Raw genomic sequence first — 20,457 nt, 5'->3', positions numbered from 1 at the left:
GCGCCATGAACAAAAATAGAGCGACAATTTTGAAAAAAAAAAATGAATATTAAACATTTTGCTATAGACCACAATGTGTTGTAAAAAAAATAAAAATAAAAAGGTTAAAACGACCCGTTTTGTCGTGGCAAATCGCGGTACAATACGCCGCAATTTGTCGCGGCAAAATACGCTGCGTTATAGTGTGAATGCAGCCTAAAGTGTGTTTTAACTGTAGGGGGGAGGGGACTCACAAGGGGAAGAGACCAATGTGTGTTCCTCTGTGTGTTCCACCTCTGATAGGAGGTGGATCCATGTGTTTACACACACAGATCCACACTCCTGCCGTGATCACCGGTAATCGCGGGTGCCCGGCGGACATCGCGGCCGCTGGACACACACGCTGGGTCACGAGCGGTGCCGCGGGTGCGCGCCCTAGATTTCCGGGAAGAAAGGACGTCGTATGACGTCCACCCGATTTGAGGGAGGGTTCCTGCCGGCGTAATTTTATAATGGCCCAGTAAGGAAGAGGTTAATAGATAATAATACAAATTTCTATACACATTTTGATTTGGTACATTAACCACTTAGCGCCCAGGGTACGTCATATGACATCCTGGGCTTTGTGGTGGTATAGCCGATGGGTGCAGCTACAGGCATCATTCAGATATTGACGTTTCCAGACGGCGATTCCCTTCATCACAAGAACGATCATAGCTGCCGTTCCGCCGATTGATCGTTCTTACGGGCGGCAAAAGGAGACATCCCCCTCCTGACGCCCTCCGGTGCTTCTCTGATGTTATAACGTCACGTCCCTTTTTTTTTTTTTAAATAAAGTGCTGCTTCGGCTATGAAGCAGTGATTTTTTTTATTTTTATTTCCCAGCTTCCCAGCCTAGAGGTGAGATGTGGGGTCTACCCCACATCTCACTGTAAAGAGGTCCTGTCATGTCATATTCCTATTACAAGGGATGTTTACATTCCTTGTTATAGGAATAAAAGTGATTAAAGTGATCATTTTTTTTTTTTAAAGTGTAAAAAAAAAAAAAAAAAGTAAAACTAACAATACATTTTTTAAAAACGATCCTGTCCCTATGTGCTCGCACACAGAAGCAAACGCATACGCAAGTCCCGCCCACATATAAAAACTGTTCAAACCACACATGAGGAGTTTCCGTGAATGTTAAAGAGCGAGGGCAATAATTCTAGCCTTAGACCTCCTCTGTAACTCCAAACATGTAACCAGTAAAAAGGTAAAGTTAGCCCAATTTTTTTGCAATTTTTTTTAAAAACGCATGAAACCGTTTCCCCCCAAAAAAAGCATTTGCAACTTTTTATATATTTGCGCAGCAATTTTTCAATGACCGCCATTGTATTCTCTAGGGCAGTGATGGCGAACCTCGGCACCCCAGATGTTTTGGAACTACATTTCCCATGATGCTCAACTACACTGCAGAGTGCGTGAGCATCATGGGAAATGTAGTTCCCATGATGTCAGAATTGGCCTGGGCTTCAAGTGGTTAGAAGAAAAACTGATATGACCATCTATGGAGCTTGTGGAAGAATCATTGAGTAGTGTTGCTCACGAATATTCGCATTGCGAATATTCGACTCGAATATAGCATATTCGAGAAATCGCGCTATATTTCGAAATTCGCGGTGAATATTCGCAATTCCGAATATTCGATTTTTTACAATTTTTTTTTTGAATCAGATCACATCCTAGATATCTCCATCGACGTCTAAAAGCATTGCTGGTATAATTAGAGACCCTGGGCCGAGTAGCTGAAGCGTTCATTGAATTTTCCAGAAAGATCGCAATGCGATTATTCGGCAAACGCAATATCGCGCGATTATTTTCCTCGCCCCGATCTTCCGCATCAGAGCGATTTTTACAGTTTCATTTTTAAAACAGATCACATCCTAGTGATCTCCATAGACGTCTGAAAGCATTGCTGGTATGATTAGAGCCATTGGGCCGAGTAGCTGAAGCGATCATTTTATATTGCCGAATAATCGCAATGCGAATATTCGGCAATAGGAATATTGCGCGATTATTTGCTCCGCCCTTTTGCATCAGAGCCAATCAGAGTTCTCCTTCCACACTCGTCACAGGTTAGCAACCAATAGGAACCTGCCTGCATGGACATTATATAAGCTCACTCCCAGCACCATTTCATTGCAGATTCAGAAGCTTGCTATAGAGTGTGGAGGCTGTTTCTGTGTTCCTGGTTTCCTGGTTTCCTGTGTCTTTGTTCTTGATTGATTTAGATCATCACCAGCATTGCTATTTAGTGATTCCAGTGGATCTTTTCCAGTATATCAACTGCTTTTTTCAAAGCAATAGACCCAAGAGCTTTTTTCAAAGCTACGTTTTGTGCTGTTTTGTGCTGTTTTTTTCATTTGTGTTACTGTTTGATCCTGCAATCCTCCCTGTTCAGTTATATTTGCAAGAGATTTCAGAACACATATTGATCTGAGCTTTATAAAAGAGCTTTTCTAAAAGCTAAGTTTTGTTCATCTTGTGTTACTGTCAGATCTTGCAGGTTCACTGTTCAGTGATATTTGATAGGCATCTCAGTTCAAATTTTGTTTAGTTTTCCCTAAAGAGCTTTTATAAAAGCTAAGTTTTGTGTTCAGTTTAGTTAAATTTTGTGTAGTAAGTGTACACACTGTTAGTGTACATTTATTTCATCTAGCTTAGCTTAGTGTGTGTTTAGTGTCTGTGTTTTGTGTTTAAAAAAAAAAAAAAAAAGTTAGTGTTTGTTTAGTGCTTTTTTTTTTTTTCTTTAATTTTGTAGTCCTTGTCTGGTGTACTACTTTTCTTATAGTTTAGTAGCTGTCTGTGTACGTCTTTGTCTGCGTGCCTGTCTTGTAAAAAAAACACAAAAACACATTTTGTTCACATTTTCCCCCCCAATAAAGTTTAACCCCCCCACACACATATCAGCAATTATGAGCGGCATCCGTGGCCGTGGCAGTAGGGGTAGGGGAGTTACTCCCAGTGCTGGATCGCTGCCAGCACGGGGTACCTCTCGTGCCCCTACTAGTGGTAGAGGATCGGGTGCAAGGGGAGTACGCCTGATCCGGGAGTTCTTCCCATCGGGCAGCCGCCCGATATTGCCATCTCAGGCTCAAGTAGTGGTGGACTACATGGGGCACAGCAGTGCCACTGAGTCGTCGGTCCCGACTCACAGTAGTACCACCATTACACCGTTGCCTGTACTACCCCCCCCCAGCCCCCAAGAGTCCAGCATCTTACTGTTCGACAGCGACAGTGATAGGGATCTCTTGGGGGAGGCCATGCATCAGGCAGACCTCCAGCTCTGTCCTGATGGTCAGGACCTTTTTGAAGGGATGGATGAGGAGGATGGGATACCTGCTGGCAGTATCCCAGAGACATCCCTTCAAACTGGTGCTGCTGTTTTGGTGCAGGAAACAGCAGCACCTAGTCAGACCCAGGCGTGGGTGAGGGGACAGCGGAGCCAGGCTAGAGGCTCCATGTCACGTGGTTCCCTCAGACCAACACATCTCAGCCCTTGGTCTGACATCTCTGGGGGCGAAGAGGGTGACCCATCATGGTTGCCATCTGACGCGTCGGCTCACTACGTCAGTGACGACGGGGAAGGTAGGCACCCTGGTGAAACGGTGCGCCAGGTCACCACCAGGGAGACCATCGTCAGGGTCTCCACTGGTGATGGCAGCAGGAGGTGTCAGGAGGAGGAGCAGCAGCAGCAGCAGCAGGCAGCTCCACCTGTGCGCACCGAATCCCAGCAGGTGCAAGTAAGCGTCACCCCATCTGACAGGAGGGCGGTGCTGAAGTCACCTGTCTGGAATTTCTTTACCCTGGTGGCAGACAACCCTACCGTGGCCATCTGCCGGATTTGTAAAGTGAGGGTGAAGAGAGGGAAGTGTTTGGCTCGGGTGGGTACCACAGCCCTGAACCAGCACCTCAGGATAAACCACTGGGCGTTGTATGAGGAGATGAAGCGTGGTGGTGGTAGCAGCGCCACCACCACAAGTGAGCAGGGTACAGCAGCCCCTGCCACATCTTCATCTGTTTCCAGCAGGTCATGCCCCCCCGCTCCCTCTAGTAGAGGTACTGGTACCGGCAGCCAGACCTCTACTTCCACAGCACCCTCCACGTCTGTGTCCCGCACTGCCGTCCGGCGCCAGGCGTCGATTTCAGACGCCTTTGACCGCACCACTCCCTTCCCCCCTGGAGACCGACGTGTGCGTTCCCTCAATGGGCTCCTGGCAAGGGTTATTGCCCAACATCTGCTGCCCTTCAACATAGTTGACAGCAACCCCTTCAGGCAGATGTTGGAGCAGGCCCAACCCCAATGGCGTGTCCCCAGCCGCCATTTCTTTGCCAGGACTGGTGTCCCTGCCCTACACCAGCACATTGTTCAGAATGTAACCCTGTCGCTGGATCACGCTGTCAGCGACAGGGTTCATCTGACAATGGATGGCTGGACCAGCAGGCATGGGCAGGGACGCTACATCAGCTTCACGGCCCATTGGGTTTCCCTCCGAGGCGTCGGTGAGGGATCGTCGGCAACCGATCTTGTGGTGCCGCCCCGGGGTGTCCAGGGGAGAACTGCTGGTCTCCCTCAAGCCACTGTCTCCGCAGCTGCTGAGCCTCCCAGCAAGCGCCCCCGTAGCTACTCAAGTGTGGGGCACGTGCGCTGTCAGGCCGTGCTCCAGCTTGTTAGTTTAGGGGACCGGAGACACACTGCAGAAGAAGTGCTGAAAGCACTTCAAGCTCAGGTCCAGAAGTGGCTGACACCCCGAAGGCTCCAGCCAGGTATGGTTGTCTGCGATAACGGCAGCAACCTACTCGCCGCCCTCCATGCTGGCAGTCTGACGCACGTGCCCTGTCTGGCACATGTCCTCAACCTGGTGGTGCAGAAGTTCCTGCGCACTTATCCAGGGTTGAGTGACATTGTGGCAAAGGCGCGTAGGATTGCCAGCCACTTCAGGCGCTCCCCAACCGCTACCGCGTCCCTGTCCAAATTGCAGCGGAAGTACAATCTGCCCCTTCACAGGCTGATTGTGGACAGTGTGACGCGGTGGAACTCCACCCTCCACATGCTGAAGAGGTTGTGGGAGCAGCAAAGGGCGGTGAGGGAGTACCTGATGGAACTAGGCACTCAGAGGGCTTCACCACAACTCCCTTTCATCGCCTGTGCGCAGTGGGGGCAGATAAACCAGGTCTGCCAAGTGTTGTCCTCCTTCGAGCAGGCGACCAAGATGGTCAGCAGTGAGCAAATTGGCCTCAATAGCGTGCTGCCAATACTGTTCATGCTGGAGAGGACACTAGATCGCCTGCTCGAGGCTGGGGAGAGTGCCTTGGTGGAGCAGGAGGAGTCAGCAATGCTCCACCGAGACCAGGGCCAGGACCAGGAGGAGGAGGAGGAGGATGATGATGAAGAGGAGGAGGAGGTGGTTGCTGGTGTCGTCCCGGAGTCAGGGCCTGGTCAGGAGGGAGAGCCGGTGTTGGGGGCACCGATAGTCCGGGGGTTGGGCATGTCTGAGTTTGACCAGCAGCGCCTCAGGGAAGAAGAGTCGCACCTCATTCACCTGGCCAGCATTGAGGAGTCACAGCGGGCTGTGCTCTTCCCCATGGCTGCCCACATGCTCAGATGCCTCAGGAGGGACCCCCGGGTTAAGACCATCAAGACGAGGGATGATTTCTGGATGGCCACCCTTTTGGATCCCAGGTGCAAGGGGAAACTGGAGCAGTTCATCCCAGCCAGCCGGAGGCAGCACCGGATGGAGGAACTGCAGGCAGCCATTGTCAGACGGTTGGAGCAGGCAACTCCCCGGCCTCCAGTTGTCCCCCCTCATCTCACCCAGCAGGTGGCTGCACCCAGCTGCAGCCGAGCAGGGGACCTAATGGAAGAGATGAGGATGTTCTTCCAAACCGAGCGACCCAGTACCACCACCAGCAGCAGCAGCAGCAGTCACCACCAGCGGCTGGCCCACATGGTGGCAGACTACATGGCGTCCGTCGGTGCTTCTGACAGTATGAGCACCGACGACCCCATGGAGTACTGGGTTGCCAGATTGGACACCTGCCGCGAGCTCGCTCAGTATGCGCTGGAGTTATTGTCTTGCCCCCCCTCCAGCGTACTATCTGAGCGGACATTCAGCGCGGCAGGTGGGGTGGTCACGGACAAGAGGACCCGTCTGTCCACAGAGTCCGTGGACAGACTCACATTCATAAAGATGAATGAGTCCTGGATCGGCGGTGACTTTCTGGCACCCGTCGTCGGTTCAGGGCGCTGAAGGGTCCCTTGCCATGCATTCCCTGATGAAGCCCCGGACCTGATGTATTTACAGTGCTGAATATAACTATTTCAACATCAGAGAAAATCAATGTTAATATTTGGTACAGTAGGCTTTCTTTGCAATTACAGCGGTCAAAAATTTCTTTTATTTTTACACCAGCTTTGCACACACTGGAGGAGGGATTTTGGCCCACTCCTCCACACAGATCTTCTCTACATCAGTCATGTTTCTGGGCTATCGCTGAGAAACACGGAGTTTGAGCTCCCTCCAAAGATTCTCTATTGGGTTTAGGTCTGGAGACTGGCTAGGCCACGCCAGAACCTTGATATGCTCCTTACAGAGCCAATCCTTGGTTATCCTGGCTGTGTGCTTTGGGTCATTCTCATGTTGGAAGACCCAGCCTCGACCCATCTTCAAAGCTCTAACTCAGGGAAGGAGGTTGTTGCCCAAAATCTTGCAATACATGGCCCCGGTCATCCTCTCCTTAATACAGTGCAGTCACCCTGTCCCATGTGCAGAAAAACACCACCAAAGCATGATGCTACCACCCCCATGCTTCACATTAGGGATGGCGTTCTTGGCATGGTACTCATCATTATTCTTCCTCCAAACACGGTTAGTGAAATTATGATCAAAAAATTATATTATAGTCTCATCTGACCACATGATTTTCTCCCATGACTCCTTTGGATCAGTCAAGACAATTATGTCAGCAGTTATTTCACACCCTATATACTCTTATTAAGACTGCTGTACATCATGGCAACTCCTGCCCATGTGATATGACTCTGTATCAACTACTACTGTTAATACTACTACTGCTGCTTCTGCTGCTGCTGCTGCCCAGTCAAGACACCTATGTCAGCAGTTATTTGACACTCTATATACTCCTATTCCTACTGCTGTTCATGATGGCACCTCCTGCCCATGTGATATGACTCTGTATCAACTACTACTGTTAATACTACTGCTGCTTCTGCTGCTGCTGCCCAGTCAAGACACCTATGTCAGCAGTTATTTGACACTCTATATACTCCTATTCCTACTGCTGTTCATCATGGCACCTCCTGCCCATGTGATATGACTCTGTATCAACTACTACTGTTAATACTACTGCTGCTGCTTCTGCTGCTGCTGCTGCCCAGTCAAGACACCTATGTCAGCAGTTATTTGACACTCTATATACTCCTATTCCTACTGCTGTTCATGATGGCACCTCCTGCCCATGTGATATGACTCTGTATCAACTACTACTGTTAATACTACTGCTGCTTCTGCTGCTGCTGCCCAGTCAATACACCTATGTCAGCAGTTATTTGACACTCTATATACTCCTATTCCTACTGCTGTTCATCATGGCACCTCCTGCCCATGTGATATGACTCTGTATCAACTACTACTGTTAATACTACTGCTGCTGCTTCTGCTGCTGCTGCTGCCCAGTCAAGACACCTATGTCAGCAGTTATTTGACACTCTATATACTCCTATTCCTACTGCTGTTCATGATGGCACCTCCTGCCCATGTGATATGACTCTGTATCAACTACTACTGTTAATACTACTGCTGCTTCTGCTGCTGCTGCCCAGTCAATACACCTATGTCAGCAGTTATTTGACACTCTATATACTCCTATTCCTACTGCTGTTCATCATGGCACCTCCTGCCCATGTGATATGACTCTGTATCAACTACTACTGTTAATACTACTGCTGCTGCTTCTGCTGCTGCTGCTGCCCAGTCAAGACACCTATGTCAGCAGTTATTTGACACTCTATATACTCCTATTCCTACTGCTGTTCATGATGGCACCTCCTGCCCATGTGATATGACTCTGTATCAACTACTACTGTTAATACTACTGCTGCTTCTGCTGCTGCTGCCCAGTCAATACACCTATGTCAGCAGTTATTTGACACTCTATATACTCCTATTCCTACTGCTGTTCATCATGGCACCTCCTGCCCATGTGATATGACTCTGTATCAACTACTACTGTTAATACTACTGCTGCTTCTGCTGCTGCTGCCCAGTCAAGACACCTATGTCAGCAGTTATTTGACACTCTATATACTCCTATTCCTACTGCTGTTCATGATGGCACCTCCTGCCCATGTGATATGACTCTGTATCAACTACTACTGTTAATACTACTGCTGCTGCTTCTGCTGCTGCTGCTGCCCAGTCAAGACACCTATGTCAGCAGTTATTTGACACTCTATATACTCCTATTCCTACTGCTGTTCATGATGGCACCTCCTGCCCATGTGATATGACTCTGTATCAACTACTACTGTTAATACTACTGCTGCTTCTGCTGCTGCTGCCCAGTCAAGACACCTATGTCAGCAGTTATTTGACACTCTATATACTCCTATTCCTACTGCTGTTCATGATGGCACCTCCTGCCCATGTGATATGACTCTGTATCAACTACTACTGTTAATACTACTGCTGCTTCTGCTGCTGCTGCCCAGTCAATACACCTATGTCAGCAGTTATTTGACACTCTATATACTCCTATTCCTACTGCTGTTCATCATGGCACCTCCTGCCCATGTGATATGACTCTGTATCAACTACTACTGTTAATACTACTGCTGCTGCTTCTGCTGCTGCTGCTGCCCAGTCAAGACACCTATGTCAGCAGTTATTTGACACTCTATATACTCCTATTCCTACTGCTGTTCATGATGGCACCTCCTGCCCATGTGATATGACTCTGTATCAACTACTACTGTTAATACTACTGCTGCTTCTGCTGCTGCTGCCCAGTCAATACACCTATGTCAGCAGTTATTTGACACTCTATATACTCCTATTCCTACTGCTGTTCATGATGGCACCTCCTGCCCATGTGATATGACTCTGTATCAACTACTACTGTTAATACTACTGCTGCTTCTGCTGCTGCTGCCCAGTCAATACACCTATGTCAGCAGTTATTTGACACTCTATATACTCCTATTCCTACTGCTGTTCATGATGGCACCTCCTGCCCATGCGATATGACTCTGTATCAACTACTACTGTTAATACTACTGCTGCTGCTTCTGCTGCTGCTGCTGCCCAGTCAAGACACCTATGTCAGCAGTTATTTGACACTCTATATACTCCTATTCCTACTGCTGTACATCATGGCAACTCCTGCCCATGTGATATGACTCTGTATCAACTACTACTGTTAATACTACTACTGCTGCTTCTGCTGCTGCTGCTGCCGCCCAGTCAATACACCTATGTCAGCAGTTATTTCACACTCTATATACTCTTATTAAGACTGCTGTACATCATGGCAACTCCTGCCCATGTAATATGACTCTGTATCAACTACTACTGTTAATACTACTACTGATGCTTCTGCTGCTGCTGCCGCCCAGTCAATACACCTATGTCAGCAGTTATTTCACACTCTATATACTCTTATTAAGACTGCTGTACATCATGGCAACTCCTGCCCATGTGATATGACTCTGTATCAACTACTACTGTTAATACTACTACTGCTGCTTCTGCTGCTGCTGCCGCCCAGTCAATACACCTATGTCAGCAGTTATTTCACACTCTATATACTCTTATTAAGACTGCTGTACATCATGGCAACTCCTGCCCATGTGATATGACTCTGTATCAACTACTACTGTTAATACTACTACTGCTGCTTCTGCTGCTGCTGCTGCCGCCCAGTCAATACACCTATGTCAGCAGTTATTTCACACTCTATATACTCTTATTAAGACTGCTGTACATCATGGCAACTCCTGCCCATGTGATATGACTCTGTATCAACTACTACTGTTAATACTACTACTGCTGCTTCTGCTGCTGCTGCCGCCCAGTCAATACACCTATGTCAGCAGTTATTTCACACTCTATATACTCTTATTAAGACTGCTGTACATCATGGCAACTCCTGCCCATGTGATATGACTCTGTATCAACTACTACTGTTAATACTACTACTGATGCTTCTGCTGCTGCTGCCGCCCAGTCAATACACCTATGTCAGCAGTTATTTCACACTCTATATACTCTTATTAAGACTGCTGTACATCATGGCAACTCCTGCCCATGTGATATGACTCTGTATCAACTACTACTGTTAATACTACTACTGCTGCTTCTGCTGCTGCTGCCGCCCAGTCAATACACCTATGTCAGCAGTTATTTCACACTCTATATACTCTTATTAAGACTGCTGTACATCATGGCAACTCCTGCCCATGTGATATGACTCTGTATCAACTACTACTGTTAATACTACTACTGCTGCTTCTGCTGCTGCTGCTGCCGCCCAGTCAATACACCTATGTCAGCAGTTATTTCACACTCTATATACTCTTATTAAGACTGCTGTACATCATGGCAACTCCTGCCCATGTGATATGACTCTGTATCAACTACTACTGTTAATACTACTACTGCTGCTTCTGCTGCTGCTGCCGCCCAGTCAATACACCTATGTCAGCAGTTATTTCACACTCTATATACTCTTATTAAGACTGCTGTACATCATGGCAACTCCTGCCCATGTGATATGACTCTGTATCAACTACTACTGTTAATACTACTACTGATGCTTCTGCTGCTGCTGCCGCCCAGTCAATACACCTATGTCAGCAGTTATTTCACACTCTATATACTCTTATTAAGACTGCTGTACATCATGGCAACTCCTGCCCATGTGATATGACTCTGTATCAACTACTACTGTTAATACTACTACTGCTGCTTCTGCTGCTGCTGCTGCCGCCCAGTCAATACACCTATGTCAGCAGTTATTTCACACTCTATATACTCTTATTAAGACTGCTGTACATCATGGCAACTCCTGCCCATGTGATATGACTCTGTATCAACTACTACTGTTAATACTACTACTGCTGCTTCTGCTGCTGCTGCCGCCCAGTCAATACACCTATGTCAGCAGTTATTTCACACTCTATATACTCTTATTAAGACTGCTGTACATCATGGCAACTCCTGCCCATGTGATATGACTCTGTATCAACTACTACTGTTAATACTACTACTGCTGCTTCTGCTGTTGCTGCTGCCGCCCAGTCAATACACCTATGTCAGCAGTTGTTTCACACTCTATATACTCTTATTCCTACTGCTGTTCATCATGGCAACTCCTGCCCAAGTGATATGACTCTGTATCAACTACTACTGCTAATACTACTACTGCTGCTGCTGCTGCTGCTGCTGCTCAGTCAAGACAACTATGTCAAAAGTAATTTCCCACTCTATATACTCCTATTACCACTGCTGTTCATCATGGCACCTCCTGCCCAAGTGATATGACTCTGTATCTACTACTACTACTACTACTGCTGCTGCTGCTGCTCTGTCAAGACACCTATGTAAAAAGTTAATTCCCACTCTATATATACTCCTATTACCACTGCTGTTCACTGATACCACTGATAGTTAATTTATCCCTTAACTACCCCCATTTGTGAGGGTCGGGGTTTTCCTTTAAAGTCCCATGCAAATCAATGGAAAATGTATGTTCCCACATAACTTCTGTACGCCTGGAGATATTTCAATAATACCCGCTATACATATTACTTATATGCCAAATAAAAATATATAACAGTTAAATTAACCCTTACCAACACCCTTATATAAAAGATGGGTATATTTATATTACTATGATTTTCCTCCCCAAAAGGCTAAGATAGGAAGACCGGGCAACGCCGGGTATTCAGCTAGTAATAGTATAAAATGTTTTCGGTTATTATTAAGCTAGATGTGTTGATGTTGATGTTGATGTGTTAGATGTGAAGTTAGATGTGAAGTTAGATGTGTTTAAAAAACTAACAATTTCAATAAGAAATGAAACCTTTGCAAAATATAACATTTTTTATTAAAAAAAAAAAAAAAAAATTAGGACATTAACTTCTGAAGCTCTGTCACCTCATCCATGTTTTTCGCCAGTTGTTGCACCAGTTGTTGATTTTGGCGCATCAAAAACAGTATCTGCTGCTCATTTGCCATTACTCTCTTCGTGAGGTTTTTCATGGCAGCTTGCTTCACCTCTAGCTTTTTTAGAACTGTTAGGATATAAGAAAAAAACATTTGGATTTCAAAGACCGTTACGAAAGATTATTTTCAGCCATAAAAATAATAAAGTCTGACTTAAGAGACTCTATGAAAGAGGATCTGGCAGAGGCAATTCTCTTCCTTAGAACTCTACATTGCATTTATTTGCATTTGCTAAGCCTAGAACTACATTTCAAGATTAATATAAACCATTTCTAGGTTTTTCATATTTTTTTTTTTGGGTTCATTATAGATAAGCTTTGTTTTGGTTCTAAAACAGCCAAATAATGTGGTCTGTATTTTTGAACTGTTAAAGATCATGTTCCTGATGTTTAAGCCTGCTGCTACTATCCAGTCACTTGATTGTTTTCATTGTGTTTGTCTTTTGCTTAAACTGTGCAATACAGTAGACTGTTGGCTTCCCAGCCAGTAGTCCTGTGGTAGTTTGCGTTTCTTTCCCTCAAGGAATCTATAAAATACATTCGCATATTAATACAGAGGAGTCGGAGTCGGGGAGTCGGGGAGTCGGAGTCTGAAGTACATAAAACTGAGGAGTCGGAGTCGAAAAATTTATCTACCGACTCCACAGCCCTGCTTTAAATGCTGTCCATTTTTAGAGCTACATTTTATTGTTGAAATTTTATTAATATATGTGCACATATTTACCCTCCTGATTGACGGTATAATTAACCGTCTCATCCTGCTCCTCTTCCTCGTCACCCACTACTCCACCAGAAGTTTCGGGGGGGGGGTGCAGCTCCTCCTCTTGCTCCTCCACAGGAACTGGGGGTGGTGATGTGGATGGCCCTGGCTGCTCCTCCTCATCCCTCTCCTCCTCTTCCACATCCTCCTCCTGCTCCTCCTCTGCGGCCTGTCGCCTTGTGCGCTTGGGGCGCACAGTTGGTAGCGGAGCTCCTATAATAACACAATGTTCATATATTATAAAAATGTTTTCTAATGACGTATGCAAATTCTGTGTACTCTACTGTATTGTATATGAATACAAATTAATTTATATAGACAGTTAACCAATGGGACAATGTTATATTAAAGGGTCTTGTGGGCACTACAGGGGACTGAGCGTGAGCTGGGCTGCCACCATGGTAAAATGAGCTGTTTTTGTCTCCTTTGTTTTGTTCAGACGATCTCATGTTAAAAAAAAGTACTTGATGGAGTACACAGGATTACTATAACAACCCCACGCCTAACACAGGAATTTAGTGGGAATCTATATATATAAAACTCAACGTGTGTGTGCATGTATGTATGTATGTTCCACCATCACGTCCAAACGGCTAAAGATATTTACATGAAACTTGGCACACAGGTTACTTATATGTCAGCCACAAATATAGGATTGGTGGTTTAACCCATACCCACCCCCATTTGCCTTGGTCAGGGTTTTTCTTTAAAGTCCCATTCAACTCTATGGGAAATACATGTTATTTCATAACAGCTGTAGATATTTCGATAACACTTGGTCACATGTTATCTATACGTCCACTTAAAGTATAGGATCGTTAATTTATCCCTTAACTAACCCCATTGGTGAGGGTCGGGCTTTTTGTTTAAAGTCCCATGCAAAGCAATGGGAAAAGTATGTTCCCACATAACTTCTGTGTTCCTGTCTGCTGTCCCATGTTTTTTTCCAACAGTACTATGAATACCTTGGCTGGTGGTGATATATGTTACAACAACATGGCGTCTTGGTTAACAACATCTGACCTTACATTAATTACATATGACCTTCCATAACTGTCCCCAAGGGACCCGGGCTGGCTCAACGCGATTGCCACTGCGCTGACAAGCCATTCACCTCTGCAGCTAGGGGTTCGGATCCCGCTCTCGGCTACATGTGAATTGAGTTTGGTGGTCTCAGCTCGGCCCCCGGTGGGTGTGCTATGCGAGGTAAGCCTGCGCTTAGTATGCCCACCTCCCTCCCACAAAAACCACCACACTTACACACGCACTCGCAATTGGGTTAACATGCACGCACTCTGACCATGCGGTCTCTAAAAAGAGAGGCGAAGGACTAACGGGGCTGGTTGAGCGGGCAAATCCTCTCACTCCCTTATAGGGAGTCCCTCTGCCCCGTGGGGCTTCGAAGCGGAGCAGGTAGGACGGTCTGTGTGGGAGGACCCCCTCACACCCGCCATTGCCACCCGGGGCATGGAGAAAGGTGGCAGATTACCTCTGGGGGAGGCCTGCCTACTCCCAACTCCTGCAGTCCGGCTCCTCTCTCGAGTACACGCACAAAATACACTTTAGGGAAAAAAAAACATAACTGTGACCAATAACTTACCAGGATGATATTTATTCCGGATACGCCTGACCCGGTTCATCTGGCGCCTCTTCAGGTCGGACCACTTTTTGAGGATCGCCATGCGAGTGTGTTCTTCGCCTAGTTCCTCAATCAGGGAGCTTATAACTCCCTGTTTTTCTTGCTGCCTCCGCAGCTCATCGTATCCTGTTTCCAGGAACTTCTGCAAGATGAAGAACAAAGTATATTGTAATACTTTTGTTGACAGCCTTATGGATATATGACATAAATGTATGCTATTCAACAATTGGAAGCATTCTCGCCTTATTAATCAATGACAGGGGTAACATGACAGATTTTATATACTGCCATTTCCGTCGCCACCTTTTTTACATAAATATAGCAGCCATTATCATTTGCATAATTATGAATATATACTAACTTTTAAACTAGACTAAAATGCAGTTGAAGATAATGAAATAACAGTGGTCAAAATACTTACACAAATCAGCAACTTTTCCTCAGATACAGTGAAATTACTTCCAACCATCTTGCTCTGCGATTGCGTTGCGATCATAAAGTTGGAAACTGGCAAGGGTCCAGGAAATGGTCGCGTGTTGTTCGCGTGTTGATTGCGCTGCTTGGACCGAGATGGGTCCATATGGCTTCGGCTGTATGGACCACAGTAACTCTTTTCCCTGTCAGGAGCCTAACGCCCCGGGGGGTCAGAGACGGGACCTTTTCGGAGGACCACTGACGTATGCAACCGTCGCAGTTTTTTGTGATGTCACTCTTTAGGTGTGTGCAAATTTTTCCTTGCACCGGGTGGAGTTTTTGGGTTGTGTTTTGCACGCCACAGGCTTTTCAACAGAAAATAACCAGCTGGAGGCAGAATGGTTGCAAAACACTACGGGTTTGTTACCTAACTCTGGGTTTCAAGACCAGTCCACCTCCAGCTGTTGCAAAACTACTACTCCCATCAGCCACGGTCTGTCAGTGCATGCTAAGAATTTTACTTTTGCTGCATCTAGGGTGCCACAGTTTAGAGACCCGTGCATAAAGGCCTGAAAAATGTGGGCCTGCAGAACTTACAATACTAGAAGTGCCAGCATTCCCAGGCATGCTGGAAGTTGTAGTTCTGCAACATCTAAAGGGCAATATGTATTCGAACGTCCTTGGGCCTTGAGGACACTGAAGTCAGGACGTTCGCATACGTCCTATGTCCAAAAAAATTTTAAATTCATTATGCTAAATAACAAGGAAAAGTGCCTAAATACACATTTGCCAACCAGGGTGTCTGCAGCTGTCCAGGCATGCTGGGACTTGTAGTTTTGTAAAAGCAGGAGACACATTTTTGGTTAAATACTAATATCTGATCATATATACTAACTTTTAAACTAGACTTAAATGCAGTTGAAGATGATGAAATAACAGTGGTCAAAATACTTACACAAATCAGCAACTTTTCCTCAGACTTTGAGAAATTGCTTCCCACCATGTTGCTGTAATATTGGGAAACTGGCAAGGCTCCAGGAAATGGTCGCGTGTTGTTCGCGCAATTGCGCATGCGCGATCGAAAAATCGCAATCGCAATATGTATTTTGGTTAAAATATCATACATATTCGATTTCAGAGTGCTGCTACAGCAGTTTTCGAAATATCTGCAATAAATTTCGCATTCGCATGTTGCGATATTTCGATAAAATATCAGGAATATTCTGAGCCAATCAGAGCGCTCCTCCAGCATATCTCGAAATTGCGCAATAAATATCGCATTCGCATGTTGCGATATTTCGATAAAATATCAGGAATATTCTGAGCCAATCAGAGCGCTCCTCCAGCATATCTCGAAATTGCGCAATAAATATCGCAATCGCATGTTGCGATATTTCGATAAAATATCACGAATATTCTGAGCCAATCAGAGCGCTCCTCCAGCATATCTCGAAATTGCGCAATAAATATCGCATTCGCATGTTGCGATATTTCGATAAAATATCACGAATATTCTGAGCCAATCAGAGCGCTCCTCCAGCATATCTCGAAATTGCGCAATAAATATCGCATTCGCATGTTGCGATATTTCGATAAAATATCACGAATATTCTAAGCCAATCAGAGCGCTCCTACCGCAGTTATTAAAAAATCGCAATTATTTTCGCATTCGCAATAGCGAAAAATCGCATTCAATTAATTTCGATAAAATATCACGAATATTCGAATTTAGCGAATATATCTCGAATATTCGAATATATATTCGAGATATATCGCGAAATCGAATATGGCATATTCTGCTCAACACTATCATTGAGTGGTGATCAGAACGATTAAGTACAGTCATTTGGAAAATAAAATACTTACAGAAGGTGCATAAGCAGTCCGAGCCAGGAACATGACCACAGCACATGTAAACCCAACTTTATCATCAGCACCTCCCTGCAAAAAAAAAAAAAAAAAAAATTAGCAGTTAAATCCTACGTGTGAATTGACATCTTGGAACCACTTTGTACTATATTGATGGAACCCATGCCAAGAAACGGTCTTCCTCCTGCATCGTTTTTTTTGGACCTTTTTTTTGGCATACAAGTCTTTTAAATAAGTGGAAGCCTGGGCTTTTTTGGCTTGGTTGCGCGGGTGCCGATGTGGGAAAGGAACCCACCAAGATCCTAGACAGCAGTGCCAAGCAAATACCAATTTAATTTGTATTGAAAGTTTGAGGGGATGGTGCAATACAGGATTTTACACACCCACCTTTAAAATTTTGCTTAAAGGGGTTGTAAAGGAAATAAATTCTCTTTAAAAGTGGTTGTAAAGGTTTGTCTTTTATTATCTAAATAGGTTCCTTTAAGCTACTGCATTGTTGGTTCATTTACCTTATCTTTGATTTCCCTTCTAAAATGTTTTTTTTCTGTTTGAATTTCTTACTTCCTGTTTCTCCTCAGAAAGCTTTCCACCATCATCCGAGTGGCGGAAAGTCATATAGTCATTTAGAACAGCTTACTGAGGAGGAACAGGAAGTGAGAAATTCAGACAAAGAAAACATTTATGCATTTGTGAAGTGTATTGCGCCAACTTATATAAACATTTTACCACGACTGATCATGTGAACTTGTTACTCAAAAAACAAAAAGTACGTACATGTGTCTATGATTATTAATTAAATGTGCAAACAATCAAATAGTGTGCAATAAATACCAATACAGTGCCATGTGCCAAACTATAACATATGAATTTCTCAATCCATCAAAAAAAATGTGAAATAAATCCAAAAAGATTTCAAATATGCTACTGTTAACGAAAACATTTAGAAGGGAAATTGAAGGAAAAAAAGGTAAGTGAACCAACAATGCACTAGCTTAAAAAGGAACCTATTTAGAAAAAAAAAAAAAAAAGAAGCTTTACAACCCCTTTAAATAGCTTCCTTTACCTTAGTGCAGTCCTCCCCCACTTACCTCATCCTTCCATTTTGCTTTTAAATGTCCTTATTTCTTCTGAGAAATCCTCACTTCCTGTTCTTCTGTCTGTAACTCCACACAGTAATGCAAGGCTTTCTCCCTGGTGTGGAGAAAGCCTCTTGAGGGGGGAGGGGACGAGCAGGAGTGTCAGGACGCCCACTAACCGATGGCTCCTTTCTCTACCTGTAAAGTAGAGAGAGTGTCCCGACTTGCCTGCTCACCCCTCCCCCCTCAAGAGGCTTTCTCCACACCAGGGAGAAAGCCTTGCATTACTGAGTTACAGACAGAACAGGAAGTGAGGATTTCTCAGAAGAAGAAAAAAGAACATTTAAAAGCAAAATGGAAGGATGAGGTAAGTGAAGGAGGACTGCACTAAGGTAAAGGAAGCTATTTAGGGAACATAAATAAATTCCTTTACAACCCCTTTAAGACTCATGCCTCAAGCATGTGTAAAAAACATTCAGTTTTGAATAGAATTATATTACACAAGTTACACCCACTCCCTTTATCCGGTAGAGATTGGTAGCTTAGCCATCTGTCCAACAGTAAAGCCTAGTACACACCATTTTTTTGGTCAACCCAGCGGGTTTGACCAAAAAAAAAAAAAAAAAAAAAAAGGCTCCAGTGGAAGCCGCTGTACTTGCACAATCTGATGTTCGTACAGCGATCTCCCCCTCCAAGCCATTGTATTCTGACAAGGGGACGGCCCCCATGTCAGAACATTCTGGTCAGTGCTCTCAGCTATTGGGAGCTGGTCAGCCGCAGGTTTTCCCAGCATAGATTTTCCAGGCAGCTGGCTTCTGTCAGACCAGCTGTCATACACATGGGCCGATTGGATGATTTTTATTGAATGGTCGATGTTACCCGACATTCAGCCTGTGTGTACTAGGCCCACTTAAAAGGGTTTTAAAGGTATCCTATGCATTAAAGGTGAACAAACATCTTACGATCAATGGCCCCCCAGCGCCCCCCCCCCCCATTTTACTTACCTGAGCCTTGGAAAGTCCCGCGTCTCCAACGCATTCTTCCTTTGCTCAGTCTTCTCGACTCATTGGATAGATTGATGGCAGCGGAGCCATTGGCTCATGCTGCCGTCAATCAACTCCAACGATTGAAAGGCTGGGGGGGCGGGGCCGAGTCCTGTAGTTGGCAGCTATGGGCGCCAAATACAGGACTCAGGAGCGTGCTCCGCAAGGTAACCCCCTTGGGAAAGCGCTTCCCGGAGGGGGTTATCAAAAGCGGGGGGGAGCCGAGACAGCCGCCGAGGAACCCCAGAAGATGCCGTTCGGGGGCCACTCTGTGCAAAACGAGCTGCACAGTTGAGGCAAGTACAACGTGTTATTTTTTTTATTTAATTTTTTTTATATTCGAACCTTTAGTAGTTTAGTTAACTTCAGCACTAGACTTCCTATTTGCCTCTGGCTGAAAAAGATAAAATCCACAGTGCTCTTACCTTCAGTCCACTATTAAATAACGTCCCCACTGGCTTGAACGCTCCAGTTTTCAAGTCCTGCAAACGTTCCAAAAAGAGAACACCTTGCTCGAAGATGTCAGCAACAAAGGTGTATGGTCTTATATCCCACAAGGTTTGCAAAGCCAACACAGTCAACCTACAAATCAAATATCAAGTCATGTTCTGGCCATTTTTTTTACTTCCTTTTAATGACATGCATGACATTTTTTTTTTTAAATCACCTTCCTTTAAGTAAAGAATAAAGTCTTGTCACAGGGGGTCACCGAAATATTGTTTTGGAATTTAGTTTTTCTTCCGAAAAATAAAATTGATTTAGTTACTCTCGAAATTCATTTTTATCTATTTTGTTTAGTTAAAAAATGCATTTGTCTGAAAATCCGAATTAAGGTAGAATCCGTCATTGAAGGCTTATGGTGTCCATTGAACGTTCCAAGAAGATTCGACGGAGCAGCTAAACTGTACGACGCCACAATCATACATTTCAGGTCTAATGTTCCGCCTACAAGCTATAGTAGAATTCTAATGTTGTATGACACTAGTAATAATTATATTTAACTAGCTGAATACCCGGCGTTGCCCGGTCTTCCTATCTTAACCTTTTGGGGAGGAAAATCATAGTAATATAAAATATACCCATCTTTTATATAAGGGTGTAGGTAAGGGTTAATTTAACTGTCATATTTTTATTTGGCATATAAGTAATATGTGTACCAGGTATTATTGAAATATCTCCAGGCGTACAGAAGTTATGTGGGAACATACATTTCCCATTGATTTGCATGGGACTTTAAACAAAAACCCCGACCCTCACAAAAGGGGGTTAGTTAAGGGATAAATTAACTATTCTATAGTTTAAGTGGACATATAAGTAACATGTGACCAAGTGTTATCGAAATATGTAAAGCCGTTTGGAAGTTATGAAGTATTTCCCATAGAGTTGAATGGGAC

General features: G+C 44.8%; 1 protein-coding gene across 1 annotated transcript in view; it reads right to left on the bottom strand.

Annotated features, from left to right (window-relative positions):
- The window catches only part of LOC120946685 (ovostatin-like), a 150,048-nt gene that overhangs the window by 33,621 nt on the left and 95,970 nt on the right, over positions 1-20,457 (bottom strand). Inside the window, exons 26-27 of the mRNA XM_040361312.1 lie at positions 19,489-19,645; positions 16,942-17,016 (exon numbers count right to left, since the gene is read on the bottom strand). Coding sequence (XP_040217246.1) covers positions 16,942-17,016; positions 19,489-19,645 — 232 coding nt within the window. The remainder of the gene's footprint in view (positions 1-16,941; positions 17,017-19,488; positions 19,646-20,457) is intronic.

Source organism: Rana temporaria, chromosome 8, assembly GCF_905171775.1.
Source record: "Rana temporaria chromosome 8, aRanTem1.1, whole genome shotgun sequence".
Classification (NCBI taxonomy): domain Eukaryota; kingdom Metazoa; phylum Chordata; class Amphibia; order Anura; family Ranidae; genus Rana; species Rana temporaria.
The sequence above is the reverse complement of the archived record's forward strand: the minus strand, read 5'-3'. Positions and strand labels throughout refer to the sequence as shown.